Genomic DNA, 27,379 nt, shown 5'->3' on the forward strand with positions numbered 1-27,379 from the left:
GTAACCTTTGTGAAATAATAATAATAATAATAATAATAATAATAATAATTGCTGAAACATTCTACTTTGTCATTGCTAATTTCTTTGCTAGCGCTAGCACTGTCAAAAAGTTCTTTACACTGCCAATGACATCACTGACACATCCATATAGTGGAATATAGGAGTTTTAGGAAGGACTACTGGTGAACCGGGTCATGGGCGCCCAAGGCTCACTGATAAGCTTGTGGAGCAAAGGCTAGCCCGTCTGGTCTTCTCCCACAGAAGAGCTACTGTAGAACAAATTGAAAAAGTGAATGCAGTCAGACCGGTCAGAGTGCCCATGCTGAGTCCTGTACACCACTGAAAACACCTACAACGGGCACGAGAGCATCAGAACTGGACCATGGAACAATGGAAGAAGGTGGTCTATTCTGATGAATCATGGTTTTATTTACATCATGTGGACGGCCGGGTGTATGTGTGTGTCGCTTACCCGGGGAAGAAATGGCACCAGGATGTACTATGGGAAGAAGGCAAGCTGGTGGAGGAAGTGTGATACTCTAGGCAATGTTCTGCTGGGAAACCTTGAGTCCTGGCATCCATGTGGAAGTTACTTTGACCTTTGTACCACCTACCTAAACATTGTTACAGACCATTTACACCCCTTCATGGCAACAGTATTCCCTAATTCCAGTGGTCTCTTTCAGCAGGATAATGCGCCCGGACACACTGCAAAAACTGACACATGACAAAGAGTCCAGGTCGTTGACTTGGACTCCAAATTCCCCAGATCTCAATCTGTTCGAGCATCTCTGGGATGTGCCGGACAAACAAGTCCGATCCATGAAGACCCCACCTCCCAACTTACAGAACTTAAAGGATCTGCTACTAACATCCTTGTGCCAGATACCACAGCACACTTTCAGAGGTCTTGTGGAGTCCATTCCTCGACGGGTCAGAGCTGTTTTGGTGACACAAGCGGGGACCTACACGATATTAGGCTGATCAGTGTAAGAGTTCTTGTGTGATACACGGTTTTTTATTTATTTATTTATTTTATTATTTAGAAGTGTTTCAGATAATCGAATAGCAGTGAGGCAACACCCCCTCAGTCCATCCCACGCTTTACATCAACCTCAGAAGTGCCATACAGTACTGGCGAATGAAAAAGCAGTGTCTCACTTGGGATATTTTTAATCTTTCCGAGAAGACAGGGTGAGAATTGGTGGATTTTTCTCAATCTGGCAACCGCTTCACCAACACATACTTCTTCTCTCTCTCGCTCCAGCGCGGACATTTGCGCGCACAGCTGGAGCGCACATCACCAGACGCACGTTACCACTGCTTTCTGAAGTAACACACAGGACTAGTTCTACTACAGTGACTACAGACATGTTGGACCACACGAGCCAAAGAGACTTATTTGGGATTTTACTTGCTTTATTGTGTTTTTGCCTGGTACAAATGCCTGGTAAGTCTGAGACACCTCTAGAACTTGAACAACTATCCAAGATCTCAGAGGACGCCTGAACTCTGTATTAATTCATTCATTAAATCATTAAGTTAATTAATGTATTATTTGTATTTGGTGTTTGAACTAAAACCATAGCATTAATTGTGCTCATTGTGAATGAATTATAATGCTGTGAATTTCTACAAATCCTCTTTTAACCATAAACATATATAAAAAATTTTTAGACTTTGATTTTATTTATTCTATTTATTTCAAATTGTTTTGTTTTATTGTTGTATTTTCAACATATTTCGTGTTTTTTCCCCCTTGTGTTAAATGGTCATATCAAAGTTTTGTTTTGTTTTTTTTTATGTTAAAGGTTAGATTCACATCATCAGAAAACCCCCTTTGTTGTAGGGTAATTTTATTTATTTATTTATTTATTTATTTTTGCATGGGACCTATCACAGCAAAAAGCACAGGGTTTCATTAACTCCTACTGTTTACTTAGCTGAATGAAGTCTTACAGTGTTTAATGAACACCTACAGGGTTTTTAGTATACATTAAGCTTCTACAGTCTTCTTTTATGCCCAGGATGCTGTATCATTAGGAGTTCTACACAGTGTGATAAACACTGTTAATTCAGCCTAGTGTGTATAGTTAACAAGCACTGTTGGTGTTCAACGCTGGGGATGTAGGTCAACCTGGAAAATCTGAAATTTAGCTGTGTATGCAGACGACAGTTGGAATCTTGTGAAGAAAGTGTCTGTGCTAGACTGTATTTTACAGGACTGTAGGGGCGTTTCATGAATTTCTGGGCCACCATCCCATTTCTTCTACAAATCTCAGTGGGCCAACTTCACATCTCTTAAAAATGCTAATGTTTTACTCCGCACTCTTAAAAATAAAGGTTCCAATTAGAAGTAGAAATAGGAGAACCCTTTTAGGTTGCACAAAAAAACCTTCTACTCTCCAGTTCTTTAGAGAGCCATCTATTTACTGGAGCTTGAAAGAACCCAGAAAGGGTTCTTCACATGCACTCCTACAAGGAACCATGTTATAATAAGTTCTGTTAAAAAAAAAAAAAAATTAAAGTTAATGTTTTAAAGAATCATGGTAAGGTTTTTAAGAGTGATGTCAGGAGAACCTTTTCCAGTCCCCAGAAAGAACCATATAGGGTTTACTTTAACCTGTTAAGGGATGATACCTTGAAGAACCAATACACTGCTCTGAAGAAACTATAATGAACCATAACGAACGTCTTTAATCTCAAAAGAAGCATATAGCTCAACTCAAGAACACTATACTTTGAAGAACCTTTCAAGAACCTTTATTTTTAAGCGTGTGGGCTCTTTAAAACTCTTCCACTTTGGGGACCTGGGAGTCAGTTTCGCAATTTCTTCCCCTCTGTGACAACCCTGCTGTGCTGAAAGGCTGTTCAGTATGAGCAGATTGTGAGTAAGAGTCCTGTCATGAGCACAGGACAGTCTTTATGATTACAGCAGCAGTTCTTAGGTATAATTCTACAGTATCCATGTCAGATTATCCACAGAAGCAAGACTGAGATTTGGGTATAAACTGTTTTAAGACCATGCAAACTTTTAGGGTTATTCGTATGGGACGTCAGCAGAAAGCCCAGATGCTGTTATGTTACCAGGAGAGGGCGCCATTTCATTAATGATTGAATTCGCACTAATCGATTCTGGCTACTGTGATCCTCCTGGGCCTGTGCCTGATACACAAGGTTTGTTTTTTTCCCCCAGGTACATGTGCTGCAAACTCTCTGCAGCCTGAGCTACCTAGCACTCAACCTGCTCCTAATGTGACATCAGCTCCTCTCAACATTACAGATCACCGTGAGTGCTTCAGAGATGCTTTAGACCTTACACACATATAACAGACCATATTTTCTCTAACTAGTCAGAAGGTGCTTAATAAATCCAGTTTCCATTTAAATAGATCATTAGAAGAGAATAAAGTGTCTATAGTAACTGATTCACAGGGAACTTGTACAGCAGAAGCTCTACATAATCTAAGGCTAATAGTTAATATGGTGATGTTTTTAGGAGACATTTATTTATGATATTTGGCAGGAGTCTCCTGTGTCAGTGATTTGAAACAGTCAGTAAGGTTTCCCCCATGTGAATGTCTTCAGACCATAATAAAAACAATATAAATATGGATTAATTCATGAATACTTTCACCATTTTATATCCTTATCTGTTTTACAGTGGACTGATTGAAAATAACATGTAAAAAGACAGAGTGGCTGTAAAATTGATTTTATAGGACACAAATCCAACCATATTCTTACATTTTTATAGCTATATGCATTCCTGTTTGTGTTGTCTGTACATTAGACGGCTTCTGATATTTCAAAAATATTCATAATTACTGTCATTCGGCTATAATACAGCTACATTCATAGCATTATATCAAACATTTGCTGTACAGCAATGGTGTGTCAGGTCTGAACAGGTTTAGCCAAAGTGTAAAAAGCAGTTGCTATGTAACAAAAATAAAAAGTTTATATTATTTTGCTACCAAAGCACAGCTCAGTTGAAAGATAATAGCTAATATTATGCATGCTAGCTAACATAATTATACAATATAGTGTATACTTGAATTGAATATTATGTAGATGTTTATTTCAGGATGTTCACATAGGCTTTAAAATCTCACCAATTAAACACTTAGGCAATGCTAAACACATGAGAAACTTTATTTATACACCAACCAATTCCAGTATAGTGGATAACCAAATGTTATAAAAGGCTACATGCAACTCTTTTTTTTCTTGTCTTTGAGATTACACATATTCTATTTATAATCTGATCTCATAACAAAACTCAAATGAACAATGGTACAATTATCTTTCTCCACAATCAGTAGTAAAATGATTTAAATGCAGTAATATGTTTTGGCAGGTGATTGTCCCATTAAAATACAGCCTGTTAAATTAGTGGTGGAGTTTGGAGCTTCAGTCTCAGCTATCTGTTCTACAACCATCGCCCACAAAGGCATGGGCTGGGAGGCATCTCAGGGAGCAGTAGACATGATGCAAGAGGTCCAGAACATCACCTGGAGGGTAGAGAGCCTCACGCACTGGGACATGAAACCAATTTGCTACATAAATGTAAACTCCCAGCAGTGCGAACTCGGGCCCTCAGTTACTATTTACAGTGAGTCGTATCTTACCTGTTGACTTTGAGATATAATAACTTATGCCCTGTTCAGAATACAATATATGATACAAAGAAAACTTCTATTCTTTCCCCACAGAGCGTCCAGACCGGGTGTCCATCAGCACCGTGAATCACACAGGGCCGATGATTGAAGGCAGAGAGTACGAGCTCCAGTGTGATGTTCAGAATGTAGCTCCTGTTCATCTCCTCACTGTGAACTGGTACAAAGGACAACATCTAGTGAAAGCAGAAATCTTTTCTGATAAGAGGCCATTTCCAGCTAATAAAAACACAACACTTCAGATCTCCCCGCGCAGAGATGATGATGGAGTTCAGTACAGATGTGAGGCAGAACTGAATCTGGGACCAGAAGGACCTCAACCTCCTCCTAAAGTGACATCAGATCCTCTCAACATTGCAGTGTATTGTACGTTTGCCTTCCCATATTAATACTTAACATCACATCATCATGAGTAATAAATATCTTCAATATGTAAGAAATAGAACACATGAGGGTGTGCAGTTATAGGAAATAATCAATGATGGGGTGGGATGATGCAGCGAGATGCAAAGCGGCATTACTTCTACCGCCTCAGCGTGATTATTCCTCTTATTGCAACTCCCCAATAATCACAACTTTTTCATTAAAGAATGACACGTCATATTTTTAATCAGTTCAGATTTACGTTTAATTTTGCAGAACGTCCTCTAAACAACATCGCTCCTGTTATTTCTGATGCTGCAACAACTGCAAAGAGTCATTCCTTCACTTTCTCTTGAGTTAATCAGAAAATATCCTTATATGTAGAAGTACAGAAGTGTTGTTTAGTGATTAAATTGGGTCTAATCTTTAATATCACTGTCCTCAGGGGTGGATAAATCATTCATTCATTAGTTAGCACACATGCATGTTTGCCTTGTCCTATCTCTCAGTAGCTCCGTTAATATGTTCCTCAAATTTCAAAGATGTGACCGTATATTTAGCCTATTTATCACAGATACATACACAGACACGTCAATAAAATAAAGTTGAATGATTTTTTTACTAACAGTAATAACAAAACGAGCAATCATCCTGAAGCCATGTCTTAAGCGCTAGCAAAATGATCCAGGTAGCTAACTAACCAGCAGCTAACTAACCAAACTCAAAATGGTAGCTAACTTATGTTACATTTTAACCCAAATAAATCTAACTAGCAAGGTGAGAGAAATAACACAAATTAACTACAGTTAGCATAATTGGTTTTGATCTAATAGTTTTCCCCAATGGCTCAAATGTGTGTTTGATTGATTGATCTAAGAACTAGTAGCAAGCTACATCTATAGAATCACTTTGTGTTACTTTACCATGAAACAACTGTAGCGTGCTACAATTAAACATTTGTGAAGTACTGGAAGAGTAACAGTTAATCTGCTTTTCTTCCTGTTTATCCACTAGTTGGACCTGAGCTTTCAAACTGTCCTGGTGTTGTACATCTGAATGAGGGAGCGAGTCTGGCAGGCTACTGTATTGTCACAGGAAAACCATTACCTAAAATCCACTGGAAGAGAGAGGAGTCTGTAATTGACCCTGCCACTCCACTTAATAGGAACTCAAGTGGAGAGTACAAAATCATCATCAACAAGAATGTTACTTCCCTGAAGGTGGAAGTGATATGTAAGTCTGTGTATGTGTGTTTAGGATGTGTGTAAAGAAGCAGTCATGTATACATATGTAAGGAATAAAACACCTGGTGCGTGCTGTTATAGGAAAATAATCAGTGCTGTGATAATGTGATGTGGCCCAGTGCTAAGCAGAGTCACTGTTACCACCTTGAAGGTGATTATTTTCCAATAACAACACATCCTGAACTGTTTTATGCCCCTTATACCACTGCAACTTTCCAACAATTACAGCTTTTTATTAATAAAAGAACCACACATGTTATTTATCAGCGTATAATTTCATTTTATGTTGTGGAATGCTGGTAAAAGTTAGTTCCTCCTATCATTTATGTATATATTTATACAGTGTAATAGCTATAAACAGCTATTCCCTTGACTTTATATTGACATTAATAAGACAAAAAAAAAAAAAAACAACACACACAGCTTGTCACGCTACCAGGAAACCAGAAAGCACATGGGCTTATGGACTATTTTGTGTAGATTCATGGCACGTAATACCAATGGAGTTCATTTCAGTTCCATGTTGTAATGCTACGAAATGTTGAACCGTTAAATGGGGTGAATACTTATGCAAAGCATTGTATACACGTTCACCTTTTTCTTTTCTTTTCTTTGCTACAGATGGACCAGAAATTTCATGTGGACACCATTTTATAGTCCAAGAATATACATATTTCACACCCAACTGCACGGTTAACGGTTTTCCACAGATTACTGAGAATTGGTATAAAGATGGAGACGACATCCTGTCAGAGTTCCCACAAACTATGTACAGGAATGCTGCAGGGAGTTACACCCTAATAGCAAGCAACAAATACTCCAACGTCAGTCATGTAATACAAATCGAGGTCTGGTGTAAGTGTACAACGGATTTGATTTTTTATTTATTTTTTTTTATTAAGATTTGACCTTTTGTACACTTAACAGAAAAAAACTTAGTTTTTTTAGTTAGTTTTCAAAGATGCAAATGTGTTTAATTTTGAAAAACAGTGACTAGAAATGACTGATTGTGACATTTGTCTTTTCTCAGATCCACCCTCGGAGATTTCAGAGCTGCAGAATGAAAATGTATCTATTGGCAAAGATGTGGTGCTCAAGTGCGCTTCTAATGCCAACCCTCGGCCCAGCTACAGATGGATCTACCATCAGACATCTAATGTACGTATCGTGGACGAAGATGGCGTGTCTATGCTGCACATAACGAATGCTGATGGAGAAAACATTGGCACGTACACGTGCATTGTCACCAATGATTTGGGAATAAAGAACAAAACGGTCAGAGTTGATGTTCAAGGTAAGGCTTCAGGTTTCTCTATAGCTGTATGTGACATTATCCAAAATATGATCAAATATTCAATGAATATTACACAGTTGCAAATTAATCGCAACTAAGTTCTAAAAATGCCAATAGATTTAACCTTCATCTGATATTCATACTTTTTTACAACTCAGTTTTCCAGGTTTTACAACCTGGTTTCATTTTCTACCAATACAACTGCAGAAAATATATATATATATATATATATATATCGGTGTCTGAGTTATTAGCGATCAGAGTAATATAAAATAGACATATAAAACACATTGCATCTTCAAGACAAACGGAAGATGTAGTGCATGTTTATTCCCAAAGTGTCTCAGAGTTAGAGGTTTGCGTCGGGGCAAAACAGTTGCGGAAATGTGTGCGTTTTTTACTTTAACACAAAATGATCATTTTAACACGGGGGCTCACGGTGGCTTAGTGGTTCGCCTCACGTTCGCCGTTCGCCTCACACTTCCAGGGTCTGGGGTTCGATTCCCGCTGGGGCCATGTGTGTGCGGAGCTTGCATGTTCTCCCCGTGCTGCGGGGGCTTCCTCTGGCTTCCTCTGGGTACTCCGGTTTCCTCCCCCAGTCCAAAGACATGCATGGTAGGCTGATTGGCGTGTCTAAAGTGTCTGTAGTGTATGAATGGGTGTGTGAGTGTATGTGATTGTGCCCTGTGATGGACTGGCACCCTGTCCAGGATGTACCCCGCCTTGTGCTGGATGCTCCCTGGGATTAGCTCCAGGTTCCCCCGCGACCCTGAAGAAGGATGAGTGGTAGAAGAGGGATGGATGGATTTTAACACGGGACTACTATTCCGTTATCTTCATTATACTTGTTAGTGTCATGGTGGTTTTAAAAATACATGTGTATGGGGGGCGGGTACGGTGGCTTAGTGGTTAGCATGCTTGCCTTGCACCTTCAGGGTTCTCACCTTCACGGAACTCGCATGTTCTCCTCATGCTTCGGGGGTTTCCTCCGGGTACTCAGGGTACTTTCCTCTCCCAGTCCAAAGATATGTGTTGTAGGGTGATTGGGTATGTCTAAATTGTCAGTAGTGTGTGAATGTGTGTGTGATTGTGCCCTGCGATGTGCTGGTGCCCTGTCCCCTGTCTTGAGTCCCCTGGGATAGTCTCCAGGGTCCCTGAGACCCTGTGCAGGATAAATGGATGGATGGACGGACGGGTGGATATATAATATATATAGTATAAATTTATATTTGGGAAGGAACAATTAAACAATTAAAATATTAAAGTGCACCTATTACCTTTCATGTAGTGTGTTATAGAGCTGTTTGTGAATGTAAAAAGTTTGCAAAGTTTCGAAAATCAAAGCGCACGACAAACGGAGTTACTGACTCCGAAAACAATGAACTGATTCTGAACAGCTGAAACGAGTCGTTAGTGATTCCAGACTTTACTTCCTGTACAAACCTACGTAGATTTGTAACAAAAAAACCCCGCCTCTGGTCTTCATTGGCTGCTCACGAACCGCCGGTCGTGGGCGTTTCCTTTTTGAAACTCACTAACAGCAGTAGACCAATCACAACAGACTGGGACGTCTGACGAATCAGAGCAGAGTATGCTCTCTGAAAGGGGGGGTTTCGAATGAATCCTTTAGAACGGATCATTTAACGAGTCGTTTGTGACAAAAGGTGATGCTGCAATTTAAATTATAATCACATTAAAGTGTTTTTATTATTATTATTATTATTTTTTACCTTGGATGCATGTAAATCTATTGTATGAAAACTTTTAAAACAAAATTAGGCACGTTTCAAAACCATAATAGGTGCGCTTTAACGATCACGTGCACACCTTTATTGGTGTTGTGGTGCTAAAAGTCAAAAGTGCTAAAACATAAAGACTTCAAATTGTCTTATATATTGACATACAGTATGCACTAATGGTTAAGCATTAAGAGGTAACTATCATCGCCATTCACTCATGTTATTAGAGTCTTGAGTCTAATCTCTTCATGCCTTCACATACTTTAGATAAATACCCCTGGTTTAAAGTTACATGTCCAATGGTAATTTTTATTCATTGACGTCAGAATGGGGGATGGAGGAGGTGGAGAAGGAGGAGGAGGTGGAAAAGGAGGAGAAGTGGGGTTTCCAATTGTCAGGGTTGCCTCTGGATGAGGTAGTAGTATGTTAGAGGTTCATGGAGTGGTCGGGGACAAACTTAAAACAACCTGGCAACCCTGTGTACGGTCCTAGAGTGGACGCTGTTCATTCTCAGGTTGGATTTCCTCCCACAATCCTTAGACACTGTGAGAGCTGTGGTAGATTGTATTGTATAGTATCTGAGCACCTCGGAAAGCCCGGACGTTAACGCACGACTTCGCAGAAAGAGAGTAAAGCGCGTTGGAAATGGCCACCGTGTTCAGGGAGCGGATCTTTTACACATGGCTCATTTTGGATCTGCTGACGCTGCGCGGTGAACTCCACGGTGGGCGATTCTCTTTCCATTCCTCTCCTTTCCTGTAGCTGTAAAAGTTCAAAAGGGAAGTTTTTGCCAGCTCGAAAGCAGTGAAAGTGTTCAAAACTCCGAGTTAGAAAGATATCAATCCCCAAAAAAACAAAAACAAATACACCATGAGGTATTTATAAGCGCTAACTTGGATATGTACAGTATTAGGTGTCAAATTCTTAGCTAGAAGTACAGTTTATTTTGACTAAACACCGAATTAAACCTTTGTTATGAATCCAGTGATGTATTACATTAATTTGAAACGAACTCCTGTAGCGTTGAACTTTTACACAGATTAAAAAAAAAGAGGTTTAAACTGTTAGAAACAAAGGTACCAATGTTGTTCTGGGTATTGCCAATTTGGTGATTCGAGTCGATTCTTATTTATATGGATTCGATTCAGTGTCGATTCAGTTCTCAATAGTTCATTTAAAATGTTAGTTTTGCAGACATGGAATATCCATGTTTTAATATATATGCTGGTAACTGAAACCCTCTTGCTTCAATATATTACTGTAATACACATTTACATGAACAATTGCCCACGCAATTATGTTTAATTTCTTTTTACTTTTACTTTGAGTAACAAACATTGTAATAGGAAATCATAAATATGTGCGTAGGATGCACACAAGGAAACTGCACACTGTATATTACTGTAGAAAATTAAAATAAAAATAAAAACGTAAATGTGCAACAGTGAAATTCGTGAACAACTTAAAACATGTTTCAGAAATAAAAGTGAAAACGTGAAAGACGGCGACGTGTTCAGGACGAGAGGCGAGCTACAGATAATATCCACTTCCTGTCAAGATTCGGGGATTTCCCGACTCGATATCGTTTCGCTAAATTTAAATTTTTACCCAGTCCTAATACCTTCAGTATGTAACTTTCACCAGGAAAAGTGAATGTAGTGTACTTTTACTTTTTATTGTTATTGTTTTTATTTACATACACACATGCAACTGTGACGTCATTGCGTCCATTTACAAGCTCATCACTTCTCATTGTCTATTAAAGCAGTTTTCGTCCACTCCTGCCCAAAATATTTGTGTGAAAAAAACATTTTCGAGCATTATTACGTCACGTACAGTTATCTCTAGCGTAACTGTTAGCATGGTTCCATAGTTCCATGTGAATGCTCCTTGTTTTTGCAAGATTTTGAGAAATAATGGGTGTGACCTGAAATTGCTGGAGGAAAAAATTCGTTCTCATATATACAAATTGCAGTTGATGCAGAAGGACGTTATCCCTTTTTAACATCTCCATCATTTGCATCTCCACTTCTTTTTCTCGTTAGAGTACAGTTTATAAACCTTCCATGGTGTTTCGTTAAATCGATGTTAGACCGGGGACTGCTATATATAAACCATTATGATACTGGGGACAGGAATGTCTTCCTGTCTACCGCCCACATCCTATAAAGTACTTTTTGTTCTGAAAGCTTCAGGCAGAGAAAGCTGCACCTCTGACGCAGAGGCGTGATGATGTATAGCCTCGGATATATCCGTAGTTCTAGTCAACAGTGGCATTGATCACTCCTGGCCAGATTCCACAACAGACAAGGAAAAATTTCATACATTTATTTCTAAGAGCGTACCAGATACAGATTAGCGTATGATTTATAACACGTTTTGCCTTTCTTTTTGAATGAGACTAACATCTTTCTGTTTAATGTTTCTTTTATGTGTCTACCAATGGCATTATAGTTTTAAAAAATACGAATATAGTATACATTTAAAAATAATTCAAGGTGCATAATTGGACCTTAAGGACCATTCCTTCAAGGTACATCACAGGTACCTTCCCAGGTAAAAGATGCACAATACAGTTACAAACGTTACCCCAGTAGCTAGGAAAAATACAGTATTTGAGCTTTGCTACCATTGGTACAGTTATAACCCGTGTTTCTTATGCTGTAAACATAATTATAGTATAAAACTGAAGGAAATCCAACTAATCGTGCTATTCCCTTTTGACACCAGTTAGTAGTCATTGATTCCTTTTGAAATTGAACAAAAAAGTAGATTAGATTAACGATTAAATCATGTAGGCTTGATGGTACCACATCAGCGACTAGGAAAAGTACAGTTGGTACCTTTATTTCTGAGAGTGTTGTAACAGTTGGAACAATTGTTTCTTCTGCTGTTAACGTAATTATAATGTAATAAATGAAGTAAACCAAACGATTTTTAACATTCCCAGGTAATGACCATAGAAACAGGGTCAAGGTCACAGCAAGGTCAAACGGTCGGAACAGTTTTTCTTCAGTACTACTAAGTATACTATTAAGGCTGTTTCTGGCATACGAATTAGTAACCAGAAATACTAGACTTGTTGGCGGCATCGCCATTGCCTTTGAGTTCTACGTGTTATTTTATAACATCATACATGTTGGTAGAAATTTGATTTGGTTGTGAAACTTTGCTTGTGATTTTATTAATCTTATTAAGTTTTATTAATCTTATTAAATTTGATTAAGTTTTTTTTTCCATCCTGCCCGTGAATGGGGACGCACTGCATTCTCAAGTCTTTTAGAAGTAGTCCTTTAGACATGGGCAAAAGTCTTTGCGACTTGATGGGAGATTATCGGAAACGCAATTTTGGTCTTTGACGTGTTTGATATTGATCATGTACAATATGATCATGGCGACACATTTATACAAGTGGTTTCTTTTTTATTTCAGCCTTTAAAATACATTTTATTGCATTACATATATCCAGTCGAATGACCAGTTGATTGGAGTCATATTTGCTAAGACGTGTTCACAGTATCACGTGCTTGTCTGAATAGCACAAAAGACTTTTTTTACTAGACAGATCAGTGGAATTTGATGTGTACAGAATCAAAACCTTGGTAATTGTTCATTCAATCCTCAAAAATTTGTATAAAATACAATATTTAGTACATAGTTGAGTTGGTCTGAGCAGTGCAAGCCGTATAACCCCAGCTAAGAATGTAAAGGAAGCTCTGGGACCGGGTTTTTTCTTGGTATAAGTGGGCTTTCCTTCCTGTGCATGCTTTATGACTGAGCTCATGTTCTGTGTGTTTGTGTAATATCCAGGCAGTGGAAACTGGAGAAAAGATATACAGGTTTCAATTTTTTGTCTTTTTTTTAATGCAGGTGCAAAGGCCACATGTCCACTTTCTATCAACCCGCAACCTGTAGTGTTGGCGTATGGCAGTTCTCATAATGTGACATGTGAATCATCTGTGCCTAATGCAAGCTTGAGTTGGAAATATGCAGACAAAGTGCTTAATGAGAGCACCTTGGTAATTAACTCTAACTTGTTCACTGATATGCTGGGCTGGAGTGGAAAAGCATCATGCCTTGGACATTTTGTGGGACTTGACGATTGTCAAAAAGATTTAAATGTTATCATTTACAGTAAGTGTGATTTCTTATGTGTTATTTTATTATGTCGTTTATTACTTTTCCAATACAACTTGCATCTCATCATGTACCATTTATTTGCCATCTGTAATTTTTTAATATTCCCTTTCAGAGTGTCCAGACAAGGTGTCCATTAGCACCTCGAGTCACGCAGAGCCGATGATTGAAGGCGAAAACTATACACTCCAGTGTGACATTCAGAATGTCGCTCCTGTTCAGTTCCTCACTGTGAACTGGTACAGAGGACAAGATCTAGTGAAAAGTGAAAGGGTTTTTGAGACCAAGGATCTTGCTACTATTAATACGACACTCGTGATCTCCCCAAGCAGAAAGGATAATAAAAAACAGTACAGTTGTGAAACAGTGCTGAAACTGGGACCACAAAGCCCTTGTGAAAATAAATCAGATCCTCTCAACATTGCTGTTCATTGTAAGTAATGATTCACAGAAGACGTTCTCGCTGTTCTGAGAATGTCAAAATTCAGGATGTAATCTTAGATGATATATTTGCACTATGCCATTCATATGCAACTCCTTTCATGTTGTTCTGCTCTAGACAAACCGGCTATAACGGATAAATTGCCACAACGGGTCCCGGTCTTTCACGGCTATCCGGTGGTGCTTATTTGTGAGGCCAGTGGGTATCCAGAGCCCTCTATCGCATGGATCTTAAACAACAATAGATTCGAAGGTGGAAACCTGACAGTGAAAGATAACAGCGGTGAATACACCTGCATTGCAAACAATTCTGTTGGGAGTGACACCAGAGTGGTCCAGGTAGTCCAGAAAGGTAATAATACCCTTATCATATATCTTCATATATGACTTCACAGGTTGTTGGTTTCTAATTGAGTTCTGATGAACAGGTAGCCAGTGAGGACCCAATAATGACGAATAGGCCAGTTTACACAAGTGTGTTTTGATTTGTATTTTAAAGCACAGAGCTATAGACCGCTCCTAACGTTCTCTAGAAGACTATTACCTGGGAAGGCTGAGCTCCGAGTGACCCTCAGGAGTACCAGAAGGACTAAGTCAGCTGAGCTTGGGATGGGTTATACTGCTTCAGGATATCAAAATATCCTAGGGGGTTAAATAACATAAGCAGGACTTTGTAATCAACGCGTAATATGGCTTGAAATTGAGCTGGGAAAGAACCTAGATAGTGCACACACACACACACACACACACACACACACACACACAGAGAGAGAGTTAGCCAACGTAGTTTATATTTTAATGGCGTCGCCTGCAGATTCTTTGCTCATTGGGAAGACAGTTGGTGATTGTAGTCAGCCATGTGTTACCCAGCTAAACAACACCCCAAAAAGAAAGTTATGTCGATTTATCACAGGAGGAAAGTTGCATGAAGGGATTCGGAGCTGAATTTGTTTAACACATGGCGAGAACTTCTAGATTTCTCACCATGAAGCAGTTACTGTAATTTAGCCAGAACTGTGATATTGGATTGTGCAGTTATCACAGCACGGACATGTTTGAGAGCCTAGAGCACAAAACAGACGTGGATGGGCTAGGTGGCTTCGCGTACTGCGTTCAGAAACTCTGTTCCAGCCTTCTAGTTCAGCAGAATTGAATTTCAGACCATCAAACCATTCGCACCAACTTTACCGAGAAGCCATAATGCAGTGATACAGCATCTCTGCTGGACTCAGATTTAAGGTTTTAAAATGATTATTAATGCTAAAATACATTGGAATTGAACAATTTTGTAATATTGTTCGGACAAGATATCACAGAATACTGTTCTATGTTATGCTATATTCTTTGATTAGCTGGATAATGTGTGTTTAGATTAAGCCGATCTGTTTATGCAGCTTTACTTCCGCCTTCTCTTTCTGTCTTGCTTTCTAAACAATCAACGTGGCATATAGTGGTCAGCAATATGGGAAAAAAATATTACTATATCACTATATTTGGAGACATTTTGACGATACACAGTATGTCTCGCAATATCTGACAAAGTTGCTTTAATGGCATTTTCGTTCAATACCTACAACAATAAATACGGCGTAAAATTAAGCAAACAATCGGTACAAAAGTTCTTGTAAAGACTGCTCATTGTCCTTGTCATAAAATTAGTGATGAAGTGTTTTGTGACGTAATTTATCACAATATTGATGTTTTATCATTATATCATCATCTCTTATCCCAAAAGACGAAACGCTGGACTTATGAAATGATATCTTTTTCAAAATGTATGATACTGAGATGTTAGTGGTTCCAGTTAGAGCACAGGCGTGAAAGTGAGCTGGTTCAGCCAGGGATTTCACGAGACGGTCTGACTTACATCCCCAAAGTCTATGTCAGTCCGTACAGGATTTCGCTACGATTTTTTTTGGGATTGATGCGGCCAAAAATGTTCAGTTTTGTTGCGTTTTTTTTTTTTTTTTTTTAACCTTGCGATGTAACGTGTGGATTTGTTTGTGCTTTCTTTCTTGCGGAAAACTTTTTGAATTGGCGAAATCGCAGTGACTTTTGTCGGTAAATGAGACCTTTTAGCCGTACTCATGTTCGACACACACGTGAATCGAAGATGGCTTTGGCTGAATGCGTGGCGTGATGATGTCACATGACGCGTCTCGGCCCAAACCTGCGGAAAATTCCTATATTATACTATGGTGCCGTTTGCTTGATTTTGCGTTCATTTCTGCGATCGGGAACTTGCGAAATCCTGGAGGGACTGCTGTGTACTTTCACATTTCACATTTAAACTGGAATATTGATTGTACGATTTTCTGTGGGTGGGCGTTAAACCATAATGATTTTTTATCAAAGATAAATTTATTCCCAGTGTATATACATTAAGCTCCTCCTTTCTCGCTGCTTCATGCTTATCCATAATGGACTTTAATTGCTCACTTTTGATGAGGGATGTTTATTCAAAAGCACACTGATCCAGATATAGCTTAGATCAATTCAATCTCACTGAAATTGCAACTCTTGTTGTTTTTTTTTTTTTTGTTTGTTTTTTTTTTTTTGTTTTGGTGTGTTTCTCGAAACAGAGGATTACCTGCCCCTGATCGCAGGTTTTGTTGCACTCGTGGTGGTGATCATCTCAGTCTTCTTCATCAGCATCTACTCCATCTACTACAAAAACACCAAGATGGGCCGCTACACCGTAGAGGGCGCCAAGCCCAAAGCTCAAAACGGCAACGTGGCACAGAACGGCAAAGACGGCACGATTCCCATGAAGAAAATCATGGTGTAGGATTTTCGTCATTTTGTTTTCTACTATACACACCTCTGGCACTCAGCACGATCTGTCATGGATCAGTTACAGTGATCTAAGAGAGGAGCGCCATTACTCTGGGATAACGGATACCCACAGGAGCGCTGGACCTCACCGGGATTATAAAGCTGGCACGTTTGGATTTGACAAATCACCTAATTTTTCATCTGGCATACATATCAAGGCTACAATGTCATTTATTCATGCATATCATCTCTTACACCATGAGGGATCTTGTGCTGTGTCAGAGGAGCCCGTTTGAATGGAATTACTGTTTACTGTGTCAGTAATAAAGAACTACTGCGGGTTTTGAAGCCAGTTTCTAGAAGACCTCTCTGTCTTCTATTCAGAGACTTTTATTTTGCCATTCGTCACCATATACTGTTTTGTATAGTGGTTTATACATAAACCACTAGCTCACAACACTGCTAAACTGTGTACCGTGCGCTAACTTTAATGCAATGATGAATGCTTATGGGGTTCTTTTATCCCTCCCCTTGAACGCAGTGCCTTAGAAAACACACTGACCCTTTTAAAGAAAAAGCTAAATATTTATTCTCACACACTGTACATCTGCCGACACTGAATTGTGTTAAATTCTTGATGTATATAGAAATGTAAAATATCATTTCAATTCTGAATGTCCTAAACAATATTGCACTTGCGACTAGTGTCTTGTGCGACTTCGAAGGAACGGCTGCAACAAAGTGGAAAATCTCCATCATCAGTGTTAAAATGCTGAGAACGGTGCTAGGAAAGGCACTGGACATGACTGCTTAATGACTGTTTATACGGGAGCAAGGAGATAAGCTGAGCGAGCCCAGATAACGACTCGAAGCTTTTCCCTCCTGCCGTTGTGTTCAGTGTACACTGTGTGCCTTTAATGATAAGCATGTCTTCTGCTCCAGCACTGTTTAGATCTATTTAATTATATTTGTACATATCATGCTTATTGATTGTTTTGTTTGTAAATGCTTTTATTGAACAATTAAACCAAAATTTTTTATATAACAGCTGCAGCAGTGCTCATTTCCGTTTGTTTGCAAATTCACTTTCATTTGTTCACCTTATGGAAAAGATGGTTTAAATATGATCAGTTATATTGAACAACTTGTATATATATATATATATATATATATAAAGGATGTCAAGAAATTATAGGTTTATATATAAGAAATGAAAAGAATAGCCATATCAGGGAAGTCAGTTATTAAATAATCAGCTTAGCAACTTTCTGTTAGGTCAGGCTAGGGCTGGGCGATATGATATAATGTCAATACCATGAGGAATTACGTCACAGAGCACTTTTCTGAGATGTCACGGGTGTCATTACTTTTTCTGTAACACTCCAACACCTCCAGGGTTAGATATGGTAATATGTAGCTGATTTTTGTACCGAATGTTTAATCTTCCTAACAGTTTCGTGTCTTAAATGCTTAATGTTTTGTCAGTTTTAACATAAATTTGTAATTGAACCAGTTCGTTTTTCAGTTGTTTTGTTTTCACACCTAAACCTTGTAAGCAAACCTTGTAATATTCTGTATTATGAAAATGTCTTCCAAATACAAGATATTTATTTATTTATTTATTTATTTATTTATTTATTTATTCCATATTATCCACTCCGAGGTCAGGTGGTCAGGTAAGAATGGTGTTAGTGTTGTCTTAAACTACAGTGCTGCTGATTAGTCAGAAGGAGTTGAATAATTTTCCATAACAGCACCTCCGACAGTGAGGTTTATATCAATGCACTTATCTAACACTTATCTTATTGTTTCTATGGAAACCGCAGTATGTGCCGCATAATTCAGGAATAATAATAAGTGGATTTAAAAATGTGTTGTTATTTAACACAGTTAGATCATCTCCAGTGTCAGCGTTCTAACTTAAGGTTTTCGGACACAGGGAAGTCCTCAGGACAGAGGGCTTTGTGGTAACAAGCAACGTAACAGGAATGAACTTATTTTGTTCCACAATACTAATTTCAATACATATAAACAGATCAAAAAATAATAGAAAAAAAATAGAAAAATAATCCATTTTAGGGTGCTAAAAAAAACTCTGTGATGTTTGTTGGTAAATGAGACCTTTTAACTGTACTCATGTTCGACGCACATAAATCGAAAGGGGCATTCGAATGCCCAAATTTGCGGTAATTTGGAAAAAAAATGTGTAATCTCCTCCAAATATTGTGGCGTTTGCTTGATTTTGTGTTCATTTCTGCGATCGCAAAATCCCGGAGGCACTGTATTTCCCTGTAACAGCACACCCAAAAGTGTTTTATTCCTTACATAATAAACGGCCTAATTTTTTGAACACTCTTCAAACACCTCAATCACTTAAACACATTTTAGGTTAAGCTTCACGAAATGACTTAAGTTAAATACTCTACAATCAGATAATCTAACTAAGAAATAGGTATAAGTCAACTGAGAAAATTTTCAGACTTAACTTTCTTAGGGGGAAAAATGTAAATCACCATACTAAATAGGCGCTTGTAGCACACAACATATATTTGATATTAAATAGTTGATACTAACACTGATATTTAGTGTAGTATAATTACAGTTTATAATTACTGTTAATTAAAAGTTCATGTTACAACCCGAGAGTGGACAATAAACAAGTCCTTAAATCCAAAGATCTAGAGATTTCATTGAACGTGATTAATTCGTCTTTATTTAACTGCCATTAGTGGATAAACTGAAATAAAACACTTTGCCATGTTCAGATACTGCCAAAGTATGTGACTAAACTTCAGCTAGTACGATGATTACAGCTTATTTACTCAAATCAAAAGAATGATTCAGTGCTTTTGATTCTCTTCCTAGATGTCAGTTGCAAGCTTGTGCTCAAGCCCCCTGAACTGCTGGTGAAGTACGGAGCTTCAGCTTCGGTGGATTGTTCCACTACAACTCCAAGCAACCACACAGGCATGGGCTGGGAGGCGTCTCAGGGAGCAGTGGACATGATGGAAGATGTCCAGCTCATCACCTGGAAGGTGGACAACCTCGTGCACTGGGAAATACAGCCTGTTTGTTTCGTCAACACATTGGCAGGGCAGTGTCAAATCAAGCTCCCAGTAACTGTTTACAGTAAGAAGGTCTTTCTTACATCTTTGTACAGCTAAAGTATCGGGTGCGAGATATAACTATAATACACTATATGGCCAAATGTGGACACCTGACCATCACACTCATGTGTAGTTCTTGCAGCAGAGAGTTGCCAGAATGTTGGAAATGTACAATTGTATGGACTGTCTTTGTGTGCTGTAGCATTACATAATCCCTTCACTGGAACTAAGAGGCCCAAAGATGTTCCAGCATGACGATGCCTCCGTGCACAAAGCGAGCTCCATGGAGACATGGTTCGCCAAAGTTGGAGTGGAAGAACTCGAGTGTCCCTCACAGAGCCCTGACCTCAACCCCACTGCACCTCAGGCCTCCTCATCCGACATCAGTGCCTGAGCTCACTAATGCTCTTGTGGCTGAATGAACACAAAGCCCAACAGCCACGCTCCAAAATCTAGTGGAAAGCCTTCCCAGAAGAGTGGAGGTTATTATAACAGCAAAGTGGGACAAAATCTGGAATTAGATGTTCAACATTCACGTATGGGTGTGATAGTCAGGTGTCCACGTACTTCTGACCATATAGTTACCTGAAGACATTTCTGTGATACACAAGATGTATCATTATATACATATATTTGCTAACAAAAAAAAATAGCAAAACAGCTGTGTTGCATTTTAAAAACATCCTGGAAATTGAATTTAGTGATACTTCTCTTCTTAACATATTTGTAACACTGAAAAGGAGGAAAAATAAAAATTAAAAAACGAAATGTTAATATAATTAGCTGCAATCAGAGTTTGCAACTGTAATACAAATGCAGCAATTAAAAATCGGTTTAAAAAAGATAAAAGCAAAAAGTTAATTATTAATAAAATAAAAATAATTTTCAAAAATACTGACAATCACTATATTGATATCATGAAAAAAAAAAGATTTAAGCAATTATGTGGTCTTAAGCAGTGTGCTGTGTATACACAGATAGTATGTGTTGTTAGTGTGAGACCAGCTGTTATTTTGTATAGTGATGTAATCTGAAAAAAAAAAAGAGTGTGTTTGAGGCACAGCCTCTTTGTCAGTTATTCAAATGAACATCTGACATTAGGGTTGGGTGATGTGACAAAAACAAGAACATTCATTACCCAATAAGTATCATTTACAACCCAAATTCCGAAAAAGTTGGGACAGTATGGAAAATGCTAATAAAAACAAAGAGGAGTGATTTGTAAATGTACTTTACTTGTATTTAAACAAAAAACCTATAAAGACAAGGTATTTGATGTTTTACCTCATCAACTGCACAGGTTTTGTAGAGAAATTTTTATTTTGAAATTGATGCATGCAACACGTTCCAAACAAGTTGGGACAGGGGCAGTTTAGGACTAATATTGACGTGAGAAGTTGAAATAAGAAGATGATGTGAAACAGGTGAGGTAATCGTCTAATCAGAGTATATAAGAAGCCTCCAAAAAAAGGTCTAGTCCTTCAAGAGCAAGGACGGGTCGAGGCTCGGCAATCTGTCAACAGATACGTCAGTGAATAATCCAACACTTTGAGAACAACATTCCCCAAAGACAAATCTGTCGGATTTTGGGTATTTCACCTTCTACAGTGCACAATTTAATTAAAATATTCAAATAATCCGGTCAAATCCCGAAAACCACTTCTGAATGCATGTGATCTCCGATCCCTCAGACATCACTGTCTTAAAAACCGTCTTGAGTCTGTAATGGAGATCCTGACATGGGCTCGGGAATACTTTGGTAAACCTTTGACACTCGACAGTATTCGCCGCTGCATCCACAGATGCAAGTTACGGCTTTACTATGCAAAGCAGAAGCCCTACATCAACACTGTCCAGAAGCGCCGCAGACTTCTCTGGGCTCGGTCTCATCTGAGATGGACAGTAGCACAGTCGAATCGTGTTTTGTGGTCCGACGAGTCGACATTTCAAATAGTTTTTGGAGAAAACAACCATTGTGTTCTCCAGGCCAAAGAGAAAAAGGACCATCCAAGCTGTTATCAGCATCAGGTCCAAAAGCCAGCGTCTATCATGGTATGCAGATGTGTCAGTGCCAATGGCATGGGTAACTTGCACTTCTGTGAGGGCAGCATTAATGCAGAAAGATATGTACACATTTTGGATCAACATACGCTGCCATCCAGAGCAGGACAACGCCAAACCACATTCTGCCCGGATTACAAGAGCGTGGTTGTGTAAGCAGAGAGTTCGGGTGCTAGCATGGCCTGCTGCAGTCCTGACCTGTCTCTGATTGAGAATGTGTGGTGCATTATCAAGCGCAAAATAAGGCAACGAAGGCCTGTACAGTTGTGCAGCTGAAGAAATGGATGAATGGGGGGAAATTCCGCTTGCTAAACTTAACCATCTGGTGTCTTCACTTAGCGTCCAAACGCTTAATAAGTGTTCTTAAAAGAAAAGGTGATGTTACACAGTGCTAAACAGTCGACTGTCCCAACTTTTTTTTGGAGTGTGTTGCAGTCATGAGATTTGAAATGAGTGTATATTTTCAAAAACAAATTAAATTCACAAAGTAAAACATCAAATAATGTGATAATGTGATAACCTTAGTTTAAGTAGGAAATTGTGTTTTATGCACAGTTCTATGACATCCATCCAGACGTCAGGGTTAGAGACAGTACATTTCAATAAGTGAGTTATCTTTTCTGCATTGTACTGACAGGAGAATGTTTAACATGAAGGTTTTTTCACACTCGACAGAGTTTCCAGACCAGGTGTCCATCAGCACCGTGGGTCACACAGGGCCGTTGATTGAAGGCAAACAGTACGAACTCCAGTGTGACATTCACAATGTTGCTCCTGTTGACCTCCTAACTGTGAACTGGTACAAAGGACAACATTTGGTTGCAAAAACCTCGTTTTCTGACTCCACCAAGACTCCAGTGAATCAGTCCACCAGATTCCACATATCCCTGAACAGAGCTGATGATGGAGTTCGCTACAGGTGTGAGGCGGAGCTGAAACTGAGCAGGACGAAAGCTGGAACTCAAGCTTCTTCCAAAGTGGCATCACAGGTTCTTGGCCTTACTGTACATTGTACGTCTTTGCTTAAGCTCTTAAGAACTCAGCAACTGCCACACAATCATTTACTACAGCTTCAGTTAAATTTCTTTCAATTCCTCTGGAATGAAATGTTTTGTTGCTGGAATTGTGAAGTACGTCTCTACTTTCCTCAGACCGTCCACAGGCCACCAGCGTAGTAGAGATCTTCAACGAGACAACCAAAGTCGTCGCATTGAACTGCACAGTGAAGGCAAATCCTCCTCCGAGGTATACATGGAGCTCAACAAATCTGGGGAAGGAATTTAATATAGGCCATCCAGTCCTCAACATATCATCTATGGGATCTGGGAACTACACTTGCACAGCGTCGAATGGAATCGGCAGCGTCAGCAAACTGTTCGTTGTTAAAGCTAAACCTAGAGGTGGGTAGAAAACATTGTTCTGTGCTGTTTCTCTTTTCCTACAGAGCGTTTAGAGGATTGAATTTTTAGTTTGTGGATCAGGTGGTAGAGCGGGTTGTCTACTAATCGTAGGGTTGGTGGTTCGATCTCCGGCCCACGTGATTCCACATGCACGAAGTGTCCTTGGGCGAGACACTGAACCCCAAGTTGCTCCCTATGGCAAGTTAGCACCTTGCATGGCAGCTCTGCTACCATTGGTGTGTGAGTGTGTGTGTGTGAATGGGTGAATGAGACACACTGTAAAGCGCTTTGGATAAAAGCGCTATATAAGTGCAGACCATTCACCAGTTTTTTAAAAAAGATATAAAGTAAAGAGAAACAATAATGGTCAAAAAGTCAAGAGAAATTTTAACCCACAGCGGATCTTAAAGCATACAGTTCGGTGATTACTATGAATGATCTTGTCATTACAATAAAACAAATAAGAAAAAGGCACAGTATGTAGTCATGAAAGAGAATGCAAGTCTGGATCTGCTGACAGTTCTTGAGAGTTTAAGTGAAGAATAAAACAAGACCGGGCATGCCGTTATAGGAAAATGATCAATCATAAGCAATCATAAGCAAGGTAAGACAAAGTTGATCACCCCAAAGTTGATTCTTTTCGAATAACAGTACATCCCAAAAAACCTTCTCTCACCAGCCTCTTTCTCTCTTGACACACAAAAAAAGCAGCTTCTCACGTGACCAAGAAACCAGAAAGTGTAAATCTCTCTCTCTGTGTATTGTTACTATAGAAACAACGACCTATTCGAAAGAGTGTATTAACATAAAGCTTGCAGATGGAACTACTGTCCACGCTGCTGTTCTAGAAACGACCCTGCCTTTTGACAATGCCTTTTGACCCATCAGAATGAAGCATTAAGCGGTGCTGTGGTATAAGGAGTAAATAATAAACGTGTCAAGGTTTTACAGGTTTAACAGCTTCATCTGGTGCTACAGTAAACACATCACAAATCAGACAAGATACATCACCCACATAGTCTGACTCATACCTTGTTTGGAAACTTGTGACTAAGCTCTGCTTTCAGTTGGGTTTATTTTAAGCCGCTTTGCTTTGTATTGCTTTGTATAGTTTGTATTTCAACAGATATCAGAACACCAAGTATATACGTATGTAACAGCTACGTATGTAAAAGCTACTTTTAGACTGGCTTTACCAACCAGCATTAATAAAAGACAGCTTCTGTAATAATAATGAATATGACTTTTCTCTGACAGGTGGAAATCGTACCACTTTTTGGGCGATTGTTGGACCCTTTGTCGGACTGGCTGTGGTGATGATCGTCGGTTATGTATCGGTCAAAACGAGGACTATCAAGAAATGAGCCTTCGCAAATGTTCTTACCAAAGCATTTCAGCGTTTACTTTCATAGGATGATCACCTGAATTTACCACTTCAGAGACAATCATTCGACTAGGTTGTGTTTGAGTCAACACTGGTGGTTTCATCATGCGAATAAGCACCACTGTTAGGGATGGAAAAGCTTCTCAGTGAAAGAAGTTTCCAGCTAGCATCCTAAAGGCTTTTTGGTTTGATCCTTTGTGGGGGAACAAAACGTCAAGTAGAGCAGACAATCACTCCTAGAACCCTCAAGGAACCCTCGAGGAACCGTTTTTTCTTATTTTCAAAGAGTGTATGGGCAGGTAGATCCATATCTCCATGTTTTTACTGTGAATGTGCCTCAGCAGCCTCGTAAACGGCAGCATTTGAGTCCGGTGTCCTAGTTTTTTGTTTCATTCTTTAATACTCAATTTTATTTATCTTGTATTGAAGTCATTATTTATTAGATGTGTATTATTATATTAGTGTGGTTTCAGACTTGTTTAACCAAAGTTGCTGTAAGTGTGTAAGCCCTCGATTTTACTCAAGCTTTCTCACTTAATCTCAATTTCAAGCTTCTGTATCCTGTGTGCATAAACCAAGAGTTAACGCTAAACGCTGTCCTGAGTCATTGTCATTAGTAGGCTCACTCTGGGAATTCATCACTTAGTGACTCATTACTTTTGTTCTGTCGCAGAAAGATACGGTGGTCATTTATCCTGTGTTTCGATATACGTTCATTTCTCTGGCTATTTCACAGCAAGTGAGTCACTTCTACGTAGGTCTGCACTGCTGAGCCTTTCATAGCACCTCATTTAGTGAAACTCTTCCACTGTATTTAACATACTGTAATTCTTTTCTCATTTCTTTTCCTTATTGAAGTATTAAGAAGTAAAGGAACCTTCTATTCAACTATGGATCTTTTCCATCCAAATATATTTAATCCAGATCTTGCCTAAATATTAATGTGGTTGCAAAAGATTGTACTTATTTTTAATCAAGTACACCTTCCACACAGGGCACTTTATAGTGTACGTTTATTTACTGACTGTAGCCTATCTGCTGCTATGTACGGCACCACTATAAGACCATCGCTTAGCAGATATTACTTGGGAATTTCGAGCACAGCAGTGATACTGACATGGTGGTGTGTGTTGCTGGTACAAGTGTGTGTACTGGCCAGTATTGGCCAGTGTATTAGACATACCTACCTTGTGGCTCTTTCATTTCATTTTTTTCCCCCTTGTAATAATTGTGTCAAATCCCAGCAAAACACACTTTAAGATGTGAATCTTAAGATGTAAAAGATGTGAATACTTCTGAAAAGTACTTGATTCTATTTGTTGTTTTTTTTAATTATTATTATTATTATTATTATTTTTACATTGCAGTGTATTTTATGGTTTTATCTGTTCATTAAAAGACAGAAAGATGTTTGGCGTGCACTAGAATAGAAATAATAACTCACAACGGTACATCAAAGTATTAACATGCTCACAATGCATTGTCTTTTGTGCGTTTTTAGTCTTCTTTTTTTTTTTTTTAGTCTTTTACTGTAGTAAATTGGTTATTCGGTTTCATTTGAAATATTCTGATAAATAAAATACTGTTCTTGTTGTTAAGGAATTCGGTATTATTTAATTATTATTTTTTTTAAAAATTTCCACTGTGGAACAAAACTGTCTCGAGGAAATGTAGCACACTCGTTTGTTTTTAAAATTCAAGTGCAGTTTAAAAATAATAAAAAAAAAGGTATATTTAATCCTCGCTCCCATAATGGACGCGAAATCGGCTGCCTTTTTAGTTGAGCACATTTTTGGAGGTCTTACTCACTCACACTCATTCATGCCTAAAGGATATTTATCTTCACCAGTCCACATGCTGACATGTATTTGGAAGATGAAAGTGAATTAGCGGAAACCCACACAAACACAAGGACATATTGTGTACAGTCCAATAAAAATATGTTTTATGGACTGATAAGGCTCATTCATAGTTTAGCACTAATACCGGCAGTGACGCCAACGTTTGTGTTTAGCTCTGTTTGTATTTCAGTCAGAATGTATATTTCTTCATTTTGCTTATGATCAACTGATGTAAAGTCATGTGACATCTCTCCGAGGTGAGTTGATTCACTCTCGGTAAGTAAAGCTATTCCCACAGTCTTACACTGACCCTGCGTGCAGTATACTCTACAGTAATTCTCATGTGGCTTTTTATAACTTTTCTCTCAGCTTGGTAAGACACACATCCTGTCCTCCCAAATAACTCCTTATTTGACACACTTTGACTCCCCACATGTAACACGGGAGCAGCTGCGACTCCTCACAATCTCACAAGTCCCCCATTTTTCCTTGTTACTACTTAGTATTTCCAATTGTGTAATAAACATCTGTAAAAGACATATAAAGAGGAAATGGCTTTTGACTGTTAAAAGGAAATTAAGAAAAAGAAAAAAAAGTCATAAAATGGCTAAACGCAGAAATTAAATTCATTAATAATAAGACATTTTTTTTAATATAGTTATAACTATAAGTAGAGCACTATTTTAGCAAAAATGGCACACTATTCCATTAGAGACTAGTATCATAACAGACTGAATGCCGTTTGTTTCTGCAAATGATTGGTTAGTTGACTTGCACCTGATTCTTTGCAAGAGTCATGATGACTAACGACATACCATACCAGACATACCACAGTAAAGCATTAAGTCTGGAAATAATCACGGAATTTGGCTTGCTGTTGCTTCAGTGCATGTCTAAAATGTATGAGTGTAGCC

General features: G+C 38.7%; 1 protein-coding gene across 3 annotated transcripts; it reads left to right on the forward strand.

Annotated features, from left to right (window-relative positions):
• The first annotated feature begins 442 nt into the window (after positions 1-442).
• LOC128600458 (hemicentin-1-like) lies at positions 443-27,335 on the forward strand. Of its 3 annotated transcripts, XM_053612976.1 has the most exons (14): positions 443-1,450; positions 3,197-3,289; positions 4,361-4,615; positions 4,716-5,045; positions 6,057-6,275; positions 6,908-7,141; positions 7,317-7,580; positions 13,190-13,453; positions 13,572-13,889; positions 14,016-14,249; positions 19,538-19,801; positions 22,516-22,851; positions 22,992-23,240; positions 24,498-27,335. In XM_053612976.1, exons 1-14 carry the CDS (start codon positions 1,372-1,374, stop codon positions 24,602-24,604), a joined length of 3,246 nt encoding a protein of 1,081 aa, XP_053468951.1. In that variant the 5' UTR covers positions 443-1,371; the 3' UTR covers positions 24,605-27,335. The 3 variants fall into 3 exon arrangements, with proteins under 3 accessions (XP_053468951.1, XP_053468952.1, XP_053468953.1); XM_053612977.1 differs by lacking the exon at positions 24,498-27,335 and having other exon boundaries at positions 445-1,450; positions 22,516-22,829; positions 22,992-23,102; XM_053612978.1 differs by lacking the exons at positions 19,538-19,801; positions 22,516-22,851; positions 22,992-23,240; positions 24,498-27,335 and adding an exon at positions 16,480-17,717 and having other exon boundaries at positions 451-1,450.
• Positions 27,336-27,379: the final 44 nt, after the last annotated feature.

This window comes from Ictalurus furcatus, chromosome 24 (genome assembly GCF_023375685.1).
Source record: "Ictalurus furcatus strain D&B chromosome 24, Billie_1.0, whole genome shotgun sequence".
Taxonomy (NCBI): Eukaryota; Metazoa; Chordata; class Actinopteri; order Siluriformes; family Ictaluridae; genus Ictalurus; species Ictalurus furcatus.

Bases quoted from the DNA above. Each gene is read 5' to 3' on its own strand.
- LOC128600458 (XM_053612976.1), top strand. From the start codon at position 1,372: ATGTTGGACCACACGAGCCAAAGAGACTTATTTGGGATTTTACTTGCT. The intron at 3,290-4,360 runs GTGAGTGCTTCA...ATGTTTTGGCAG, and splicing joins TCTCAACATTACAGATCACC to GTGATTGTCCCATTAAAATA. The intron at 5,046-6,056 runs GTACGTTTGCCT...TTTATCCACTAG, and splicing joins TCTCAACATTGCAGTGTATT to TTGGACCTGAGCTTTCAAAC.